This window comes from Glossina fuscipes, unplaced genomic scaffold (genome assembly GCF_014805625.2).
Source record: "Glossina fuscipes isolate IAEA_lab_2018 unplaced genomic scaffold, Yale_Gfus_2 0, whole genome shotgun sequence".
Lineage (NCBI taxonomy): Eukaryota > Metazoa > Arthropoda > Insecta > Diptera > Glossinidae > Glossina > Glossina fuscipes.
In genome coordinates, this window is record NW_023998414.1 from 30,884,045 (window position 1) to 30,906,990 (window position 22,946).

The window sequence follows — 22,946 nt, forward strand, 5'->3', positions numbered from 1 at the left end:
TTTAGATTTGACCTAACATTGTTTAAATGATTTTAAGTTAGTTTCAAAACCGCAAAAACCTTTGGAGGAAAAAAATCACATAGGATAGAACTATTAAAGAAAAGGGTAGAGAGTAATGAAAGAAAAGTAGCTGCATATGTGTTTTTATTCTTATATTATTCTCAATGAAAACATATATACTCTCAATTGTGATCTTAAAAGAAGCAGAAGGGAGATATTTACAATGGTCGAATGAGAAATTCGAATAAATACTCGACCGAGCTGCATATTAATACGAATCAAAAGATTTTCTAATTGATTAACAAACGAAACCCGCAGAAATGAAAGGAGAAAATTGCTTGATTTAGATGATGGGTGCTCAAGATTCGTCTTAAAGTTCTTATCTCTTTCTGCTCTAAGAATATATCGTGTATGTATAAGCCTTGAACGGAAAAAGTCTTCTCTATCAATTTGATTTAGTTGACAACAAAACTTCATAAAATCATTTATATTATATGCCGGCTTGGCAAGCAATATAACATTATATATATATATATATATATATATATATATACCCTGCAGAATTGTCAGTTTCTGGGTTTGCTGTTGTGAGTGTCTATCTATCTATCTATTGTGATAGATGTGTGTGTGTGTGTGTGTGAGTGAATGTATGTGCATATATTCGTTTGCTATCAAGTGTACTTTGCTAAATTGAATTTTTAGCATTTTTGCAAAGGAAAAGTGTTAAATTTTTTATAAATATTATTTAAATAATAGCTTAGACATGAACTTAATTTGTTTCGGTAAGCGTAAACAAGATGTAACTTGTATCTATATTATAACACATACAGATAAGTACAAAATGAAAATATGAAAATGCTTTAATTTCATTTAACTTTAATCTAACTAGCTTAACTGTATTAGGAAATATCGTATTTGTTTTTTAAATTTAAGTAAGACGCATATTTTTCAAGTCAATGTTCAATGATATTTTAAAGGCATATAATATCATTCAAAAGCAAGCGCTAAGCCAATGATGGTAACATTCTATTCTTCAACTTGTTTCTTATTTATTCCTCAAGTAAGAAATTAGAGATGAAAGGAAACTTTTAGTTTTTTTTAAACAATAGCAGTAATAGAGCTCCGATGAATTAATATCGAAATTTTAAATAAATAAATACAGGAATCGATGGATCATGAAGTAGGCATCGATAGGTGCGGTTTTGAAAAAATTATGCAAAAAAAAAAAAGTCCCTTTTTTTCTGCAAAATTTTAAAATATTGAGCAACTTTTGTTTGCTACAATTGCTCTATTTTGCAATCGAATGAATTTCATCAGGATCAGTAATGATCGGCTTTGATTTTTGCTCAAATTTGCTAATAGTATTTCGATACAGTAAAGTTAATTGTGTTAGGAGGACAAACTCGCTTTCATGAAGTCTTTTATAAATTGATATCTGGAAAAGGCTAGGCGTTCAGTCTCCTATTAAACTTTGAAGCAATTCTCGAAACACCGATCGAAAAACCGAATGCGAATTTATATATCACTTTTATATATTTTTCAACTAATATTGCACTCTTAGATGATATTGAAAATCTTTACTGCATTGATATTAAAAATCTGGGCAATGTATAATGCAATAATCTATGCTACGAAAGAGCTTGAATTAATTACGATTTTACAAACCGATCTATTTTAAATGATAGATACTTGACCTAATCTATCGTCTGTTAATCTCAAGGTTATAAATGCTTTTTTGATGTACATTTAAAAGACATCTTTAGTATTATTATGGGTGATGTGCTAGTGTCATTTTCTGTCAATTCTGTGTATTATATGCACAAACAAATGAACAAATAAATAAATAAATAAATAAATAAAAAAAGTCCAAATGCACTTTACTTTCAAATCATCATTTACACCATAACCAATTCACGATTTTTATTGAATTTTGTAATTTGCATTCCATTTATGGCTTAGATTTAAATGTAGTTTTAACGTAAATATTTCATTATATATTTACACATATGTGACGTTCATATGCAAATAAGTTTGCTTATGCTGCCAAATCAAACCATGACATAACAACACAGCATTTGAAGGATTGAGTTTGCGTAAATTTTTTCCTATATACAAATCCTATATGTAAGTTGAGCATATTTTATGATTCAATTACTTTTATTTCTTATTAGAAATATTTACGGTTCTATTCACGCTTTGGTGTTTGCTTACACGTGTGTATTATCTTCGTATTGATTTTATTTATTTTTTTTTTTTACGTGTAACATATTTTTATGCTGACAAGCAAAGTATGGGGATAAATTTATTCTGTCATGCTGTCATGCTGTTCACAATATGTAAAAATAGGCATTAAAGGAATTAAAAATGTTGTCTTCTTCTTCTTAGTTGAATGCTATCAGAAATCTTAGGTCTAATGGCCACGGATATGCAGTTCGAAGGTGTAGGAGATTTAAAAAGTAACTAATCGCATATGTCCATATCGAATATATATATATATGTCTTATAGCAGCAAATAATGATTATTTTCAGATTTTCAAATTTTACGATAACTTCACGACGTGTTAGTACAAATATATTTTCCATGAATACAATTTTAATTATATTGTCTTGTTGTTGCGTAATTCTAAAAAAATTGATAACATTTTATAAACTCAATTTAAATGAGTGCATGTAATATCCTTTTCACATATACATTTTGACATATTTAAATAACAGAAGAAGAAATAAGAAATTCCATATAAACTTTAAGGCGGAATTTGCAATTTCCGTCATTGCAGTTTCGTTTTTACGTTTCTTGTCGTTGAGTTAAATGATAGGTTTTAAATGGGTTTCTATAGCGAGCAGCAGATGCCTCAGGATCTTAGCCAAATAATTTAAGGAAAATAAGAATAAGTGAACGATTGATCGTTTGGGGGAAAAAAGTAATTCAAACAATTATTCGTCGCAGAGGTTCAAGGATTAAAGAAAATATTTCGGATAAATATGAAAGTAATAAGCAATAACCGGTCTTAGGGATCTTCGACAGATCAAGATAAATTAATTAATTAGAGATAAAAGAATTTAGTTGTTAAAAATCTGAAATTAAAAAAGATGGTTAAGAAGGACTGGGCTGACTCTCTTAGAGAATAATCCTGTACTGTTAGATACATGCTGCTGTGCTAATACAAAACTTTTACTTGACTTGTTTTTTTTTTTTTTTTTTGATTTTTTGACAAGTCATTCAATGCATGTATATAGGTACGGCGGTGGTTAGAAAGATTTCTAGGCAGACGAATGATGAGGAGTTGTGCACGTTCGACTTGAAAGCGTAAATATGACGATACACTAATATAGGTAGGTTGCGCCAAAGGCGGCCAATGCATTTAAAAAGAAAGTCTCGCCAATGTTTTGTGTAGTATATGGGCAACTCCAAGGTGAGTCGATAAGACCGCTTAATAGTCCTTTTGAAGAATTTCACTTTTATCTCCGTAGAAAACTCGCCCTGGAATTATATCTAAATAAACACCACATGCTGCTTATGCAAGGATATCATGGACGTTTGACACATCATTGTGCGCCATGCGCATTTTAGTTCTCCATAGCGTGCGGTCGAAAGTGTTCAGGCAAAATTTCAAAGTTTTCGTCCACTCAAGACAATTGCTCTCTAACCGAACGGTGCAATGCATATGTCCGCAATTCTCTAATCGAAATAATTCCCGCATATATCGGTCAGAATGTAAATCGGTATATCGGTAAGGTAAGAGACGTAATATAGTTTTTATTTCTTTGTGGTACGAAGTGATAATAGTAAATAGTAAAATAGTAAAGTGATCGTTGCATCTGAAAGACTAAAACGAAACGTCTTGTCTAAACAATTAATCATTACTGGCTTTCAGTGCAGAAAGAGAGAGAAAGAGAGCGAGACAGAGAGAGAGGGAGAGAGAGTGAGAGAGAGAGGGGCAGAATGACCGAGGGAAAAGAAACGGCAGCCTCTTCTGAATATTCTCATACACACACACACACACACACACACACACACATACATACAAGCACACACAAAGAACGATGAGGAATGTTTTGAATTCAAATTGGATAACGGATGATGATAATATGTTATCGACAAAATGCCCATATTTTCGATTTAATTGCTTGCATCCATTTTGTATATATATATATATATATATATATATATATATATATACGCAATGGATATTAACTTAAAATTTTTCACTTATTTCATATAGTTTTGTTAACACTTCTGCGCTCTCCTATTGCTCTTGTTACTCGTACTTTCTCTGCTGTTGGTTAGTTTTTCTTTGACATGGTAATTATCGCACTTCGAGAATAAGAAACTGTTTGATGACAGCTTGTGCCAATTTTTAAAGTGCTTTCTAAAACTATGCTATGCACTAGTTAAAGTAATGTGATGCATGTTCTTGCACTTACTCACGGACGCACATCCATGGATGGGTATATTATGTTAGTACTAAAATTTCAAAAATGAAAATTCAACAGTTTATCTCTTTTATAGTGTGTGATAGTGAAAATAAAACATTTTTTTTTTTTTTCCACATTTTATGGTAACAAGACGTGTTGTGTGTAACGTTTCGAAACCATCTTTTAAGTATTAGTAACATTATTTCTCTACACAAACATCATCTCTCTTACACATGCACTTACGGACAAACAAGTGAGCAGAAGCGCAAATACGTATGCAATTTTCCTAACCATTCATATAGTGGTTGAACAATTTTTCTGTATGTAAGTGGTTGAGTATGTGATTGCTTGTATTTATGTTTTACCATTGAAAACAAATGCATTGAATGCCGTTTGTGACGTCATTTAAAATCATCATCGCTAATGCTATAGCAACTATATTGGTGGTGTTGGTGTTTTTTTCTTCCTTTTTTTGCTTGTAAGGAAAGTGAAGGGAGAGAGGTTTTCGAATTAGTCCAATGTAGAATAAAATAACGTGATTTCTTTTTAAGATAAATTTAACGTTTTATGATGTTTTTACGATTCTAACCTAAATTAGATTATTAGTCGCAGTGAAAATTAGATAAAAAAAGATTGCATTTGCGGACATATATATATATATACATATATATATATATATATATATATATGTATAGTAAATTCACATATGTGTATGTATCTAATTTGTATGCAAAATATGAATTTCCGAAATTGCATTGAGTAGTCACATACGCTTTTAATTTTTAACTCCTTGTATCTTCCGCCTCTTAATCGTTGTATTCAAAAGCGCTGAATTAATCATATACCTTTTGAAGAGCTAAGAAGTAGCATGAAAGATCTTTAGATCTATCTTTAGAATTTTGCATTTATACGGTAATATCACAGCAAGTCCATCTACATCAAATTCACTGTAGACGAAACAAATCCAAAGAGACAATTGCGATTAACTCCTATTCCTTACTCAACGCGGAAATATTTATGAGATTCAAAGATTCATATCTAAACTATATGAGTATATACTCTTCAAAAGTGTGATATCCCGATTCAATGAATTCCTGATAAATGCAATATCTCACCGTAAAGAATGCCGATAAACTGTGCAAATCAAAGAATTCCTTGTATCAGAGGCTTGTTAGTATAGCCAGTCGATTAAGCTGCAATCGCAAAAATATTTAACCGCGTCTGTCCATTTGTCCGGTAGGCGTTACGTTACTCTCATATCGCAAGGATTCAAATACAATGTTAAATTTCCACGCCCACGCACATGCATATGCTAATGATTTATTTCTTTCAAAAAAGCATATACACATTGGCTCGATATTGCAGCAGTCCATTACATCGATTCATATTCAACTACGGTTAAGTGAAGTTATGACATCAGCACGAAATTCTGAACCCATTTAACCATGTTCGACAGTTTGCCTATTAAAAAGTTATACAGAATTTCATGCGAATCATGGATGAATCGTGAATTGCAAGCAAATATTATTCATATGAATAACAAAATCATTTTGTTAATGTTTACCGAGGATTTGTAAACGTGTAACTAAAATATTGTTATAGAACGTTAGGCTATCTTACGTTTCTGAACTGATCAATCCCAAGCATTATTTACGGAACGAAATTAGGAAAATGCCACTTATCGATTTCTTAAATATACATTGACGTTCATCACAGCACTTCAACGGAAATAGCTTTGCGAAAGAGGCATATCTATCCAAAAATATGAATGTAAAATTCCCAGCGAGTGTATTTCACATCTTACGAATATAATGTTCGAAATATTTTTATAATTTTGTGCGGATGTATGCAGTAACCAGAAGGACATGAAATTTACTTTCTGAACCGATTTAAGATTGTTTGTCCGTCTGCCTGTTTTGTTTCTTTGCGATATCTTAATCAAATTTGAGCCATTATGGATATAAATATGGAGTTGTGTATCGTATGCAATGGTGGGCGGGTGGGCTCACTATTTCATTTTTACTTACTTCCTTTTACAAACGGATGGATCAGTCTATAGTATAGCTATGACAAAAGCTTATTCTTCTATTCTATATTAATGCAAATAAATATTTCAAAAAAACGCGACGCATGCAATTTTCATATATTTTTAAAGCCATTACAGACAAAATAAATCAAGATCACAACAAGAATGAATTATTACATTATACTAACATAATATGTGAATTTAGTCCTATTGTCTGTCACGTATGGGAATTATCATTAGATATTTGTCAATGTAATTACATTCGTAAAAAGTGAGATATGATAAAACAATTTCAGTTTGTTCATCTCATCTTTATTGTGAGAATTTTTAAAATTTGAAGCAAACGCTGACATTGAACTCATTTGTTTTCCGTTTGGAAAAATCAAGTGAAATAATTAGACTTGGTTAAAGAAACTCTAGAACCGTTAAGTATTTTAAAAATATTTTCAGTTTATAATTCATAATAACAATTAAAATGGCTAGCGATTCCGGTCTTTGGAAATCACTGCAGATCAGCATCGAATATAAATAATGAATAAGTCGAAAAATTTGCATACATTAATCTCGGTATGTATTTAAAACAAGTATACCCGCAAGGCGTATTAAAACACATTCGTTTCCAAATCGACTGAAAAAAAAAAAAAAAATCATTCATACGCAGTGCGGTGTAACTAACTCTATAATATATGCATATGTGTATGTTTATGTAAGTTTTTTGTCAAACCTCAACAATGACCTTGAAAATATTTTTTATATATTTATATACGGTTATATGTATATATTATATATATATGTATATGTACATATATATATATATATATATAAAGTACATAATTGTATATGTACGTAGCACTGCGAATATATTTACCATAGTATATACTAACTCAATGCTTCCATTGAAAATACTACACACACACACACACAGCATATATATATATATATATATATATATAAAAGGAGAAAAATCCAGCAAAACTCATTGTAAAATATGCAAAGACACGTTATAGATAAATCAGGTGCAAAAAAGAATTTGTTAAATCAACACAAGCACACAAAAACACATATACACCCATATATAAGCGCGCTCGCAACGCACGCTAAGAAACGATGCTTTAAAGCATAAAAACTATATTAATATACACATTTAAAGCAATAAATTAAATTGTTGAAAATATATATAATCAACGAAGAAAGAATTTATCGTAATAAAAATTCAAAATCAAGCATACACGCCCTTCTATTAATTTCTGCTTGATTGCTAACTTTGAACAATTTATTGATAATAATATACGAACACTTTCATTTACACCAATTTAAATAGAGGATAAGAGTATAGTGTCGTATAGTCGCTTTCTTTCATAATTCATATTACATTCATATTACATACGCGCCCACTTATCTAAAATCTTGTTAATTTAGTAATTTAATAAGTTCTGATAACATGTTTGAACATGAAACATGTTTATGACTGGCGATATAATTGCCATAAATGCTTTAAAGCGTAACTGCTAATTATTTAACGATTACTTAAAATAACAATTTAATATTTAGCATTTAGATGTAATGGTGAAATATAAAAAGATTTATGGACATTTTAAAGCAAACTCCTTTTCGAAGGAGAAGGGAGTACAATTAGGTGAGGATATAATAATTTTATTACGTTCGTGTATAGCAATTTTATGAGATCATATACAAACATTGTTTAGTGTGAATGAAAGTATCCTTAAGAATGACATGTCGAAAATGTTCTTTAGCAGTTGAAACTTGTTTGTACAATTTTTAATTTTTATCTAAAATCAGAGATTACGTTCAAAAAATTAACATAAGTTGTTATCGTGCTCGTTAGCACAGTTAGCACAAATCGGAATTTACAATAGGAATTTATCTTTTAATATACTTAACGTTCCTATTTATTATATATTGCAAAATACATTATTCTTGGGTAAGGTGTGTACAACTATACTTTTATATTCCGTTGGACTTAAATACGTTGTGTATGGGATTGTAGTTGTGAGTTGCTAATGCATTTTTTGGGCACTTTTATTATTGGAATTTATATAGACGCGAAAATGCATGGACGGACGGATGGACAGACTTCGTTAAGTCAACTTGCAATATTATAGTTTTTAACAACGTAGTATTGGATGGGATTTCTTGAGCGTTACGACCAAAATGCCAACAATAATAGTAAGTAGAAAAGTAATACTCGCTGAACGTTTAAATCAATTTATATAATAATTGCTCAGTAGTGAGGTAAGTGCTAGGGTGTAAGTTTTTCAAATGCAACTCTCATCTTTTAAGTACTTATCGAACATGTATATGTACACCAAGTGATCCGTTAATTAATATCTTTAGTACATTATAGATTAAAAACTTCCAACTGTTATGAATGTGATTTCTAATGTAAATTATATGTTGTATATTGGATATTACAAACGTAACTATGTAGTTAACATAATCACGTCGTTCCTTGGTGATGGAATAAAATGTTTTCTTTATTTTAAAAATATTTGAATAATTTCTGGAAAATTTTTATTAAAATATAATAAAAATGAAATAAAACAAATGTCAATTTACTATTTTACGGCATTACTTTGAGAAAAATAAAAAAAAAAAAAAACGAGAAAAGAAAATTCTAATTCACTATTTGCTGCTAGTCTATAAAAGATTTAACAGTGCAAAAAAATTCTTTATATCATTAAACGTTATTGAACTTTAACCCTTTTGTGTTTGATGTTTATATTCATACATGTATATGTGCATATGTGCATATGTGAGTCTTTACATGCTTTGCTGAACCTTTCACTTTCTTTTCTTTTATAGAAAAGTAGGAAACAGTTTTCTTTATGCATATTTAGCAAATCGATGGCATTTGAGAGCGAACTGTTAGTCATAATATTTTTATGCATTGAAAAATACATGATAGTCAGTCAATAAAACTTTTTGCATCTGTGTGTGTGTGTGTGTGTAAAAAAAAAAAAAAAAACAAGAAAGAAAGAAAGTTCAATGTGTTAAATCTTTATAACAAGAAAGTGTCACTTGAACTAATATGCAGCTGAGTGTGCTGGCTAGCAAATAATAAAGGCATCCACAGCCATTCACACTTGCATATTCAGTAACTTTTATTATGCTTTGTATACGAATAAATCATATTGGTGTGTGTTTATGCGTTTGTATATATTTTTATGCTTCTATATGCATGTTTCTGTGCATGCATACAAAAGCAGTTATTTGTTGTAAACGCATAAAGAGGGAAATAGCAAAAAAAAGCAATTTTCACAATAACCTAACTTGTTTTTGTACGGTCGTCGTGCTGTTCTCGTCATGTACGGGAGTATGTACTCTTATGCTTTATTTTATACTTTCTGTTTGTTTGATTATTGTTATGATGGCTTTGTTTTCATTAAATGTCTCTATAGAGATTTTGTCCTTTGCTCGTCGACAATTTTTTTTTTTTTTTCGTTTTTCTTTTCTTTTTTTTTTTTTTAATGTATGGAATTCATGTGGTTACTACATGTTGAAGAAAAAAAACTTTTTATAGTATGGTTATATAGCTTGTACGTTTTATTTAAGATAAATCGATATTAATCTTTTCAATCCTTTTTCGCAAACTATTTCCAGAGTAATTTCAATTTTAGATTTATTGAAACATAACAAACAACACTTTTTAACGAATGATAACATCAGGAGAAGATTTAAAAAAAAAAAAAAACATTAAAAACTCAACAACCAAATTATAATCGCTTTAAAACTCACTGGCTGAAGTGAAGCGCGGAAGATGTAAAGTAACTCAACTGCTTGTTAAATGACTGCGTGTCAATTGACTGATCGAGATTATTTTTACTGAGATCCTATATAAAGTTGCAATGAACTCTTTTGCAATTTTAACCGTAATCAAGATTCCCGAAAAACTATATTCTATAGACTTTTAACTGATATAAGATAGACAGATAACGGCTCCATTCATATACTGAAAGATTTTGCACTTTTGGTTTTTTAGAGGGGGAAGGTCAAAAATGTCATTTTCTTTCCAATCATCATTATTGCTCTGCTTAAATGTAACTAAAAGCCGTATTTTTAACATATTTATAAGATAAAATAGGAAGATAAAATTTGATATATATGCTACGTGCTATCAATAAACATATAATGTATATATATGCTGCGTTTTAAATTTCGGACAAACAGACAGACAGACAGACAGACAGCCAGAAGAACCATGAAAGAACGATGAGTAGATTAACGCCCAGGCTGGCGAATATATTTAAGTTAATTGAACATTTTAAGCCGAAGAAGTATACACGGACGAATATCTATATATTTTCTGTATATTATTTATTAATTGTTTTTCAAACAATCACTTCACTTGAAACAGTTATTCATATTACGATTTTTCAAAACAAGGCTTTACATTGCAGGTGCACGTCGGTGTACCCAATTTCATCGAAATATTTTAAAAATTGCGATCTGTAGGTTAAACATAAAGGTTAAACGTAAAAAACGCGACGGAAAGATAGACAGAAAAGCTTAGTTTGACTCAGAATCACTTTCAATCGCACTATATCGTACAAACTTTATGTACACAGAGGCGTTGGAGTATAATTTCTACTGCTGGCAGTAAGTATAGAATTTGGAAAAGATTTTTGAACTCATAAATAAATTTATTATGCCTTGTACTTATACTTCGCTTATCATTGATTTATTAGGTGACACGAGCTTATAACTTTATGCTGGGTCACGACACAATCTTAGAAAAGCTATTCCCCCATTTAGAATCGCTTTAATAATTTCGGTGAAGGAAATTTTTTGGTTATAGTTTCATAGATTTCCAATACCAAAGCGCAGAAAGGGAAGATTTGACAATCCGAGCCTACCGAATATCGATACTTTTCGATTATATCTTCGAAGATAAGCATTTTCGTCATTCTTTTTTTTTTTCCAATTAGGTCAGAAGAGGTAAAAACAAAAACAAGACGAATATTTAAGACGAATATTCATTTGAGTGAAATATTTTATTGACAATTAACACAAGGAAAGGTAGCAGTCACCAGAGGTGCGAAAGATAGAGTCTGACAAAGTTTTATCATCTAGATATCATTTGTTTTGTTTCGCAAAGACATTTGTACGATAATTTTTCAAGATCCTCTTCCCCGAATGTAATAAATAGATCGTTATACTTTCGATTTATGTAAATCAGTAGAAAATTTTTTGTTTTACGATTTAATTGAAATCTATTAAAAATGAATGATAAAACACATTTGTTGTATAATTTGATGAAAATCAAGTGTTTTTTTTAAGTATCAATGTAATTAGCATGCATTTAATATGGGATGAGTGCATGGAAAACGCAATTTACTCATTAGAGTGTCTTCTTAAGTAATCCAAATTCATCAGCAGCTATCTACATTTCTGACGGAACTGGTTATATTGTAATAGCGACTTTGAAGTGCCGAAAACCGTCCAATATGTGTTTGAAAATAGCTTTTGGAATAAGCAAAAAAAATTTCGCTAATCCTTAAACGGCCTTCTAACATCAATGCAAACTCTTACGCAGCGGTGTATACAGCTTACCGTCATGCAATGGCTCGCCATTTTGGGTTTTCAGGTTATCTTTACGTGCAAAACAAATTAATCGTGTAGACCGCGATTTTTGGTACCGAAATATATGCTTGATAGCAGTAAGTCTTAGGTCTCGGAAATATCGTATTTGTAGTGAAAAAAAACCCTATAGAAATTGTATTTAGTGTACGTCAACTTTGACAAAATAATAAATCAATTGCTTAACGTAGTAGTAGTAGTAGTAGTTAAATGTATTAAAAAACTATCGGACATTGGTATAATTCCGCAGCCAATCAAAGTTTATCATCAATGTACCGAATCAATCCATCAATATGCTTACGCTAATGCTTAGTTCAGTGATTGGAGTCTTTGATCGAGTTCTATGAAAGATTTCTTCGATTTTCCTTTCATCGTTGTATTATGCGAGTAAAATTTCCATTACGAGACGGGGTTATAGTTCTAAATAGAGTCAGGATTTTGATCCGAAATTTTCCAACAACGATCAAGACAAATAAATTCTTCTCTATATATTTATCAAATTATAATCTGTTTCAAGAAAATTTTCCGGGAGGGGAACACTTAAACCCTCAAGCTTGTCTATGCTTGCTTTGAAATTCGTCTCGAATTGCTGGTATTTAACATTGTCTCTCCTTCATCCTTCAGATAGCAGTGATATGCTCGTTTTCCGAAATCCGCAACTTTATTCTGGAGGCATTTTCGAATCGTGGACCGCTTCCCTTAAGCGGAAATGCTGATTTTTTAATTCTTGGTCTCTTGACTCATATGTCAATGTTGATGATAGACTTGAGGCCTTACACAGCATGACATTTCACTAAAACTTCTTGTAGTTATTTAGTAAGTTTCATTAAATTCTCAAAAAAAAAAAAAAAAAAGGAAAAAAGGAAAACAGGAAAAATTTCAACCGATCATACCAGCGGACAGTTCTCTTAACACGAAATTGTATTGTTTCTGGCTATGCCAGCAATTGGTGGTCCTTTTTTTACTCAAACCTACATATAGATATATATATATATATATATATATATATTGGCATTGAAAAGGCCTTCAAATGGATGAAATAGTTATGATATTATAAATGTTTTAAAATAAAATGAAACGTTTCACGGATGTGTATGATTATCTTATGCGATATGCTTGAAATTCTTAGTAAATTTTACATATATAATAAATGCTATGACAACATAAGTGAAGTTTCTCTCTTGAAATAAGGAAACCGTAACACATGTATGTATATTTTATTTGGCATTTTGACAAGAAAGAATATATAGAAGGATATACAGGAAGCGAGAAAAGATAAATAAGAAAAAAAAAAAAAAAAAAAAAAAAAAAAAGTTCAATTTAAATGAAAAAAAATTTCCATCTATTCATACCTATCACGTAGAAGAGGGGGCGATACGTGTGAGATATTTTCACCGCTTACTGGTTGCTCCTGACGAGGTCGCAGAACTGGTGTTAGGCCCCATCTTTCGATGAAATCTATACGTGAAATGGTTGACGATGAACGTGTCGAACGCTTAAGCAATTTGGCCAATTTTTTCGATTTGTTTTCTTTTAGTTTTGATTTAATTTTTTTTTTTTTGATTTTAATTTATTATTATTATTTGTGTTATTTATTGATTTATTTATTTATTTATTTAATAATATTTTAAATTTTATCTCATAAAAAGCAACAAGCAAATATAATTAACTTTCTCTATAAATATGTATATAAGTATAGATATATGTATATATATATATATATCTATATATGTATATATATATATATATATATATGAATGTGTGTCTGTAGTAAACATAAAACACAAGCAATTTAATTTGATGGCTGTAGCAATAAATTTCGATTTGTGGCAAACGCCGAAAGCGTTTTATATGTTAATTAAAACATCTTACATGTGCTGATATTTCCATTGATTTGTGTATTACGTCGAGATGAAAAAGTTGAATTACTTGCGGACACAAGACGACGAGGTAGTCTCAACTTGAAGACAAAAATTTGAATTTGAAAAAAAAAACACAAAAATAAGAAGATGTTAAATGTACATGTGAGGATGATGTGATCGTGACTGGACTTGTCCTGTGCCTGATCCTGTTGTTGTGGTTGTTGTTGTTTCTTGTTGTTTCTTGTTGTTTCTTGTTATCGTTGTTATTATTGTTAAATATTGAACGTTAAAATATGAAATTATAAATAAAAGCTTGTCAGCTCGTCACTTCAAAAATTTTATATTATCTCAAGAACATTATTGTGGTTGTTGCTATCTTCTATCGCTTTTCAAGGTTTATTATTTCTTATTATTATTATTATTTTTATTGTTAGTATTATTATTTTAATTTTAATTTGTTTTACTTTGCGTCATTTTTGGTTTTTTTCCCGTTTACTTATTCAGTTTATATTTTTCCCGTTATCATCATCATCATCATCATCATACTATTATTATTATGTTATATGATTATTTGTTGTTTCTTGTTGGCAGTTTTATTGTTGTTGTTGTTTTTGTTGCAATTATTATTATATATATATATTTTTTTTTTACAAATTAATATCAAATTTAAGTGATCGCTTCGATTTTGAAGATTATCTATCGAAAATTTTTCTTTTCCATTCTATTTTGAAGTAAAATAATAAATAAATATCTCTCTCTACTGATTCGATTTCCAAACTCTAAAGATTTAAAATGTAGAACAATGAATGCACTTTGTAGAATTATTTCTTAATTTATGTAAGAAATTGAAAAATTGATCAAAAAGCCGCTTGAACGAAAAGATAATCTAACATACATAAACGAATAATGTGAAACAAATAAGAAAATGATGATTGTCCGAAAGTATATTTTGGATACACAGCAACACCCACTTTGTTGTTGTGTTGATTTGTTTTTTTTTTTTTTTTGTTATTTTTTTAGGGTTATATTAGGAGCTCTATTGCAATTTTTTGAACAATTCCCAGCATATAACCAACAATCAGGATGATGTGATACGTGAACAATGTTCGCAAATCATCCTAATTTAATTATTAAATAAAATCTTTTGGGAAAGTAAAGAAAATTGCGTATCATTACATACATACATTTTGTTCTTAAAGTTTTAAAGCAAATTTCAATTCGCATTTGCAAGGAATTAAAAGACTATTATGGGCATATACGAGATTGATTGGTATTTGAAACTCAGAGGCTGCAATTGTCTGCCACTACTTTGTGGTAAATTTTTGAAAAGTCTTCAATATGTTTGTTATGTGAAGTTAAGATGACAGATAAATATACCGTACAATGTTGAAAATGAGATGAGCCGAATATCCTACACTGAATGCGTTTCTCTCATTCATATTCACATATTGTAAGAGATCTCTCTAACATCATTAGTTTCTGTATTCTGCGCAGGCGTTTGACTCGACTCTTTCCTATCAATAACTAATGCGTTCTAAGGAAATAATCGATGTAAAGCGCCCAACATAGACCAATACGGAAGGCATTGCCATTCCATCACGACTTGGATGTTTAATGATTAGGAAAAAAAATAAAAATGGAAGAGTTGGTTTGGAAAGTTCTGGTACACCCAGCACTCTTTATTTCGTTTGCAGAGGTCTGTTTTTGGAGCAAAGCTGCCGTAAGAAGAGGCATGTGATGACGACAGTGGCTTTATCAAAATTATGGGCAAAGCAAAACAGAAATTCAGAATTGTACCAAGTTCCATCAATAAATATAAGAAAGAAGATATGTTTGAATTTCTGTGAAAAACACAAATGCTACGAACTTGTTCTTTTATTCATTATTTTCAAAAACATAACAAGCAATGTTGTAATTAGTTGAAAAAAAATCAAATAAGGAACGAAGACATAAATCTGCTTTACGCTCTGCTCTCACTTAAGGCCCTATTGCTCAAGAACGGGTTGAATGAAAATGATCAAAGATTTTATATTGAAAGTGTCCATATTAATCTATATTGTCGTGCCTGATAGAAGAAAATCTTTTTTGATTTTGTTACAAATGCTAATTAAATAAAAGGATTCAACCCATTCACTTTAACTACGCATAAGAATTCAACACGTTTTGCATAAGTTTAGCCATTGCGTTTATATCATTAGTTCGAAGAGAACCCATTTTCCAGACCCAACTTATCGATTAGAGGCTATAAAGTTTTTAACGGACGGCATCGACTCCCATATATGACTTTTTTTTTTAGACCTTTTTGCGAGCAAGTATAACCAAACACAAAGTTATGATAGGTAGATTAAATGAAATCATAATTTTCATTTCCCCATTATCAGGCCAGCCTAAGTCCAGCGTCAAAGGAAATGAAGTTGTGTTTTCGCGAAATTTCCAGATCGATCGACTAATTACTTTTGATGGAGATAACAATTGAAACTCGTGAATGCTGTTCTATGTACAAAAGTTACTCTTTCAAAAATAATGCTTTGAAACTTTCACTAAAGGCGAATAAGCCTCCACGTTTGTCAAGCATCTTGATGGAACTGGTAATGAATGGTGTACGATATGATTACAGTTAATAGACAAGCGGTCATAACTGAACAATCTAAATATGCTGACTTCTTGATCGGCGGTATATTTCATATTTTTAAAAAGAATGTCGTCTCAAGAAATTTATGTGCCTGATAAGGGCCTCAATGAAAGTGAATTCCATTGAGATTTTTCATGCATCATTTAGATCTTTTTCGAATAAATTCTATTTAAATGCAGATCTAATACCTTCTTTCCCCTTCTGTTTACCTGGCGTTCATCAACGACCTCCTGCGCATAACGTAGAACTTTATTTACTGGTTTGCAGATGATAGTAGCTTGTGCCATTCGATTTCCATTAGTAGGAAACCGTTCAGCAACAAGATATAGAACAAATGTTGCATGATGAATGACACATTAGGTCGGAACCTTATAAACATATGTGAATAGGGTCGAGATAAAGGATAAGCTTTATCGCCATCAACATCTAAAGCTGCCTCCAAATGCGCAGGAGAAGTGATGAATAACTCCTTTCTTTTGTGGTTGTCAATGTAGGATAATCGACAACCGTGAAAGCTTTGCTCATGAAAATACAAAACGATGTCTTTTGGACAGAATATGTCCTCGAAGTATTGAAACACATAGCCAAGGGCTTAATTTTTTAAAGTGGTGCGAAAAACACTTCACTGCAGCTGATGTCTGTGTGAGCGGAAGTCTCCAAATTTAGCTTTGGGACCTTTGACCGCATAAAGCGACAAATTCTGGCACTCATGGGTGACGAAAGTAGATCTAAAACCCTCGTATTGGAAGTTGAGCATTGGCGTAATATGGCCTGTGTTGCGCCTATGTGTGCATACATTCTGAAGTACTATTCTACGTCTTTCTTAAGGTTCACATCAACTCGGCTTGGAGTTACCTGTGAACCGTAAAACCTACTACTGAGACTCGTCGCTTTTTAACCGTACTGCTTGCTTTTGGAATAACCTACAAGCAGTGGTCTTTCCAGTCGCCCATGATGTTTTCGTGTTCAAGTTCACGTACGTTCACAAACCCGTCTTCTTGCCTTCACTCCATCTTTCCTAAAACCCTTCCTGATTACCACCGTGCTCGCACGCATAGGGGACATCCCCTAAGCCGCCGATTATAGAAAATAGGAGTTAAGCATTCTTAAGTACAGGGAGCAATACATCAGGGCGAGTTACATTCTGACGGTGTTTAACTACTTACGACGAAATTTTATAAAACATTTTCATTACAATTTTCCCTACATACATCGTTCATTAGCTTATCAGCTGGTGATATGTTTTAGTATTCTCTTTACAAACAAAGAAATGTATATATATATATATATGTTTTGCAAAAAAGTTTTGTTCTCTCATTTTCAAAATATAATTAAATTTCCTTTATATTTCGGATATTTTTGCGCATACTTTCTTAAAAGCTTTCATCTAACGTAAATTTAAGACATAGGCAACTAGAAAAAGAAGCCACAAACAATTGTAAATGGTTTCGCCATAGAACGATACATAAATTCAATAAATTCAATATATATTTGATGCAGTATTCCTTCTCATCTTATGATAGGTGAAATTTTCTGCTTATGTACTGAACTTTAACTAATTATTGTTTCAATTCTTTTTTTTCTTTTTCTCTCTATCACACAAAGTTGTATGTATAGTAGAACTTTCGACACAAGTGAAAGGAAAAGATTTATTTTCGTTTTTTTTGAAAATTGTCGACACACGTCGAGGGCCTTGTTAACGTTTAGGCACACGATTTGTAGTATGTTAATTTGAAATTGAACTAGAATTTAATTATGTCGAACGTGAGTGTTCACATGTATGCGACCAATTTAATCGAAACGAATGCCGCAAATATGACACAAAAATGCCTGTTACCGAACTCAAATTTGACATTAATAAAGTTAAAATTAGGCAGAGGCAGATGAAAGAGGAAAAAGTAGTGAAAAAAATTCATGACCACATCGCCATTGCATTTTAAATAATCTTTGATTGGCGATGACGTGTTAGAGTAGATAGAACGATGGGAGGAGGAAAAACGGATACGTAGGCATTCACACATCTTGCATATATATGAACGGAACATTAATTTCCGTTGTGTGTAAAAATCTAAAAACAAAATCGTATACATGTATTTATGCAAGTGTACCAACTTAAAAACAAAAATTTTGAAGAAATATATGTATATATATATGGGTACGTTTGCATATAAATACAAGAGAAAAACGAACTTTTTAAGGAAGTTGTCAATGCCAGTAGAACTAATCAAATATTGTGTGGTCGACAATATGATTAAAACTTGAAGTAAATAAAGTCAAAAAAGAATATATATATCTATACATATATATATGTATCTATATATATATATATATATATATATGAAACTTGACTAATAGCAAATTGTAGCACAGTTTGGGATATTGTTTGTCTTCTTGTTTCGTTTTACGCTCACTTTATTACTGTTTATTGTTTGCTATGCCTGTTTGTTGAAGCAGACAGGTTTCCATTTATAATGTTTTTTTTTTTTTTTTGTTTTTTGCTTCTCTCTATTATATTTTCTGCACAACACTTTTCAACCTTGAACCTTTTTTGGGGCCTTCTACTTATCCTACCTATGTGTGTATATGCGTACAGCTATCCATACGTATACTGCAGCCACAAACACACACACACACATGTATATATATATATATGTATATATATATATGTATGTACATTCGTATTTGTTTTTCATTTATAATCGGTGTGTTATACACTTTTCATGCAGCGCCTGTATGCTGTTAAGCAAAAGGAGAACAACACAACGGAGAGAAATTAACAAAAACACAAAAAAAAAAAAAAAAAAAGGAATTCATCTTACGACATCAGAAAATATTGAGACATAAATTTCACTTTAATTGATAAACGTACAGTATGTAGCAAATAAGAGAGAAAATATTTTTCTTCGATTTCAACCGAATCTTTTATCAAACTTTTGACAAACAATGCTTATTACAATTACTTCGCCCTTTGATTTCACGCGTTAAGACATATTTTTGAGTGTGAGTCAGAATGAAATTAAGCTTGGCAATGCAAGAGATTGCATACTTTCCATACTTTTTGTAAGGAACTTTGCACACTGAAGAAATAATCTGATTCTGGATGATTCTGAGCAAATATTATCTTGAAGGTTTTGACACTTTCATTATCATAAAGCTTTGAAACGACTAATGTGATAATCGATAAGGACTTTAAGGAAAATTTGGCTTATTCTGAAGCGATAACTAATTGATGAAGAGACATGCGTTAGTTACAATTTTTTAAATCCGAAGCATTAACGTTTCAAATTTCCTGTAATAAGTCTTTAACTGTAGCAGAAAAAGCAAGCCGTTTTCAGATATATCCGCCGGAGTAGATAAGAATCGCGATTAGTAACTTGGTGTTGACGGATTTAAATTTCAAGTGCGATAGAGTTTACTTCGGTCGTGGCTGTGGTGAGTGTTTAGCCGGCAAAGGGATAACACTAATTGATTGAGCACTCAATCACTAGGCTCCGGCTATTCCAATTCCCTTCTCTTTTTCCCCAATTCTTTCGCCGAGTTACACGAAAAGGCGAGTGGTCCTAACCCATTCGTCATAATAAAGAAAAGAAAAGAGAATTCTTGGTTTCGCAAATGACGGGGATTGCAACTCTGTCCTTCGTTGAATTATGAATGCGAATATGTGAGAACGATTATTGAATGATTCGAAGCAAACTAAAACTAGGGTAATAACTAATGACATACAAATGATTTAGAAAATTTCCAAAGTCAAGTAAAAGACGGTTAGAGTCGATTAGAGTTCACGTTTCATTAAAAACACTGGTGACTGACCAATCAGAATGCAAAAGCGTTCTGGAAATTGAACTTTCAGATATACACTTTCCCTTACGCTTTTTTGGTAATAAAAAAACAATGTACATTGAAAATATGAGCTCTTTGCCTCATTCCATGTTCACATGTGTTGTATATATAAATATACATATATATATATATATATATATAGATATATATAAAATATATAATTATATATATATACGTATATAATGGATATATCAATAAGCCTTGAGAAGAAGAAATATATTTAAATATTTCAGCTGGGAATTGAAATTTCCTATCGGTATTATAATAGCCAGAACAGCGTTCAAAATGATGAAAACAAAACAAAACAAGAAAAAAAAAAATAAATTATAGTAAATGATAAGTGTTTCCAAACTGCGTCATATATAATTTATATTTTTGTTAACAACTACTACTACTACTACTACCACCAAGAGAATAAGTCTTGTTTATCTAAAAAAAAAAAAAAAAAAAAAAAAAAAAAATAATGTACTAATATAATTGCTTGCGTTAGAATCTATTTTGTAGAAAAATAAATTTATAAATATATATAAATATTTAAATATATATACTCTTCTATATATATGAATATATATATACATATATGCGTCTGTGCAACTTTTTTTTGTATATAAAATTTATATGGGAAAATTCTCGGAATTTGATTACGCACGTATTCATATCTATCTCTTTATGGATATAGATATTTCTTTAATAAATTTTAGAAATTTGAGAAAAAAACTCTTAGTATTTTTTTTTTTTTTTTGCTTTTTTCAGAAAAATATTTCGTCCTTCTACTAATTAAATAGTTAATTTATAGCTTTTGTTTTATAGATATTCTCTCTAATTTCTCTTCGAAACGAAAACAAACCAATTAGGTATGTTTTTGAAAATTATTTGCGACACCATCACACCAGACCGACCGGTTTATGTTTTCGCAGCGTGTATTAATGAAATGAAAATTGAGCAAAAAATAATGGGTAAAATCAATTTTATATAGCGACTATTGAGTAAGTTTTATAGGATACTCGCGTATAGATATTAAAAGTGATCGGAATGATTTTTTGCACAAGAGAACTTTTACATAACTCAAGTAAGTATTTCTAGTAATTTTGAAATCGATATGTCATTGCGAAGGTCAGTAACAGCTGTTGGAAAGTCGGCCGAACTTAAGCGAATAACTTCACGACTCTACACCAATTACGGTATACATATGCATGCATAAGGTATCCGAAACATATCGTTGGTACATTCCAATCCTTAAGTACTCGATTCAATTAGTTTGATATCGTGGCTGAAAATGAATTCAATTAGATGAGAAAAATTACTTTAAATTGCTTTCGAATTCTTTAACCGAACAAGTGCAATATTACTGTGCTTTTAAAAGTATTTCTAAAAAAGCAGTGGTCGATATGCGTAGTAGAAAGGAAGGAGGAAAAAACCATAATTATTGTTTTTCCCTTAAGACATTATTGACCGCTAACGACGAGTTAACTCGTTCTTTCATATCCAAACGTTAACTCGTCATTGCACTTGCAATCCGTTATCTATTTCAATTATTTATGAAACCCAGACGGCTATAACGTATTGCAAAAGTTTTGCCTAAATATTATTGTGAAAATCGTAATCTACGTGAAAAACTACCAGAATCTCTTTGCAAAGAAAATAACTTTTTAACCATCTGCTGTGATAATTAAAAGCACCTCATCCAGTTTCCGACTAATCACAAAGATGGATGAAAATTCTTGCGAAAAGTAACAGATAAATGGGTTAAAGAAACTACACTGGAAAATCTATATTAAACGCTATTTCAAAAATCGCAATTTATTTTACGAAAGCTTGCGTCACAATTCTTTTTTTGGGATGTAAATTTTTATCGATGACGTTGTCGTAGTTTCTGTTTTAAGACACGTGTCGAAAGTCCATTTTCTATGTCCAAACAATTTTTCCATCTGCTTTGACTCCCGACTATTCATATATGTTTAAACTTTAAATATCTACGTTTAATGCATTTAAATTAAACAGGATAGAGAGAGATAGAGCCTTTCTTTCCCTATACGAAATAATTAACAATCCTTATGGAACGAGTAATGAATGTTAATGGACGAGATTTGGTTAAAGCGTCAAACTTCCCTTGACACCTGTATATACTTCCAATATGTTTATGCAATAATCGCTTCTAGAAATAGATCTGATCGACCAGTGATCTACGTTATTCGATGACGGAGAGCTTAGGAAGCTGAAGGAAGGAAGCTGAGGAAATGAACTATGCTACCTGTGCTGCCATTCATTCAAATTGAAAACGCGTAAGATAAATGTCGAAGAAATTGCAACACATTCCACATTACATGAATTATTATTAACTTACTTATAAGATGAAAATATTACGTAGGAGAATATTGAATGTTATAAGGAATATTGCGCCTGTAGGAGAGGGATTTATACAGGTAGAAGAATATCTACGATAACATACACATACATGCAAAGGAGTTATCGGATTAGAATATTAATATATTTCAAATAACAGTAGCGTATACGTTACACTACGGTGATTGCATACACAACACTCTATTATCGATTATCGATCCTGTGAACT

General features: G+C 31.0%; 1 protein-coding gene across 17 annotated transcripts in view; it reads right to left on the reverse strand.

The window, feature by feature from the left end:
• Positions 1 to 22,946, reverse strand: part of LOC119638007 (potassium voltage-gated channel protein Shaker) — a 319,681-nt gene that overhangs the window by 57,986 nt on the left and 238,749 nt on the right. Inside the window, exon 1 of one of the 17 annotated variants that reach the window (XM_038034658.1) lies at positions 13,913 to 14,161. The exons of the other annotated variants lie outside the window; for them this stretch is intronic. Coding sequence (XP_037890586.1) covers positions 13,913 to 13,914 — 2 coding nt within the window. The 5' untranslated portion in view covers positions 13,915 to 14,161. Of the gene's footprint in view, positions 1 to 13,912; positions 14,162 to 22,946 lie in introns of those variants that run through there. 17 annotated transcript variants of the gene reach the window in all.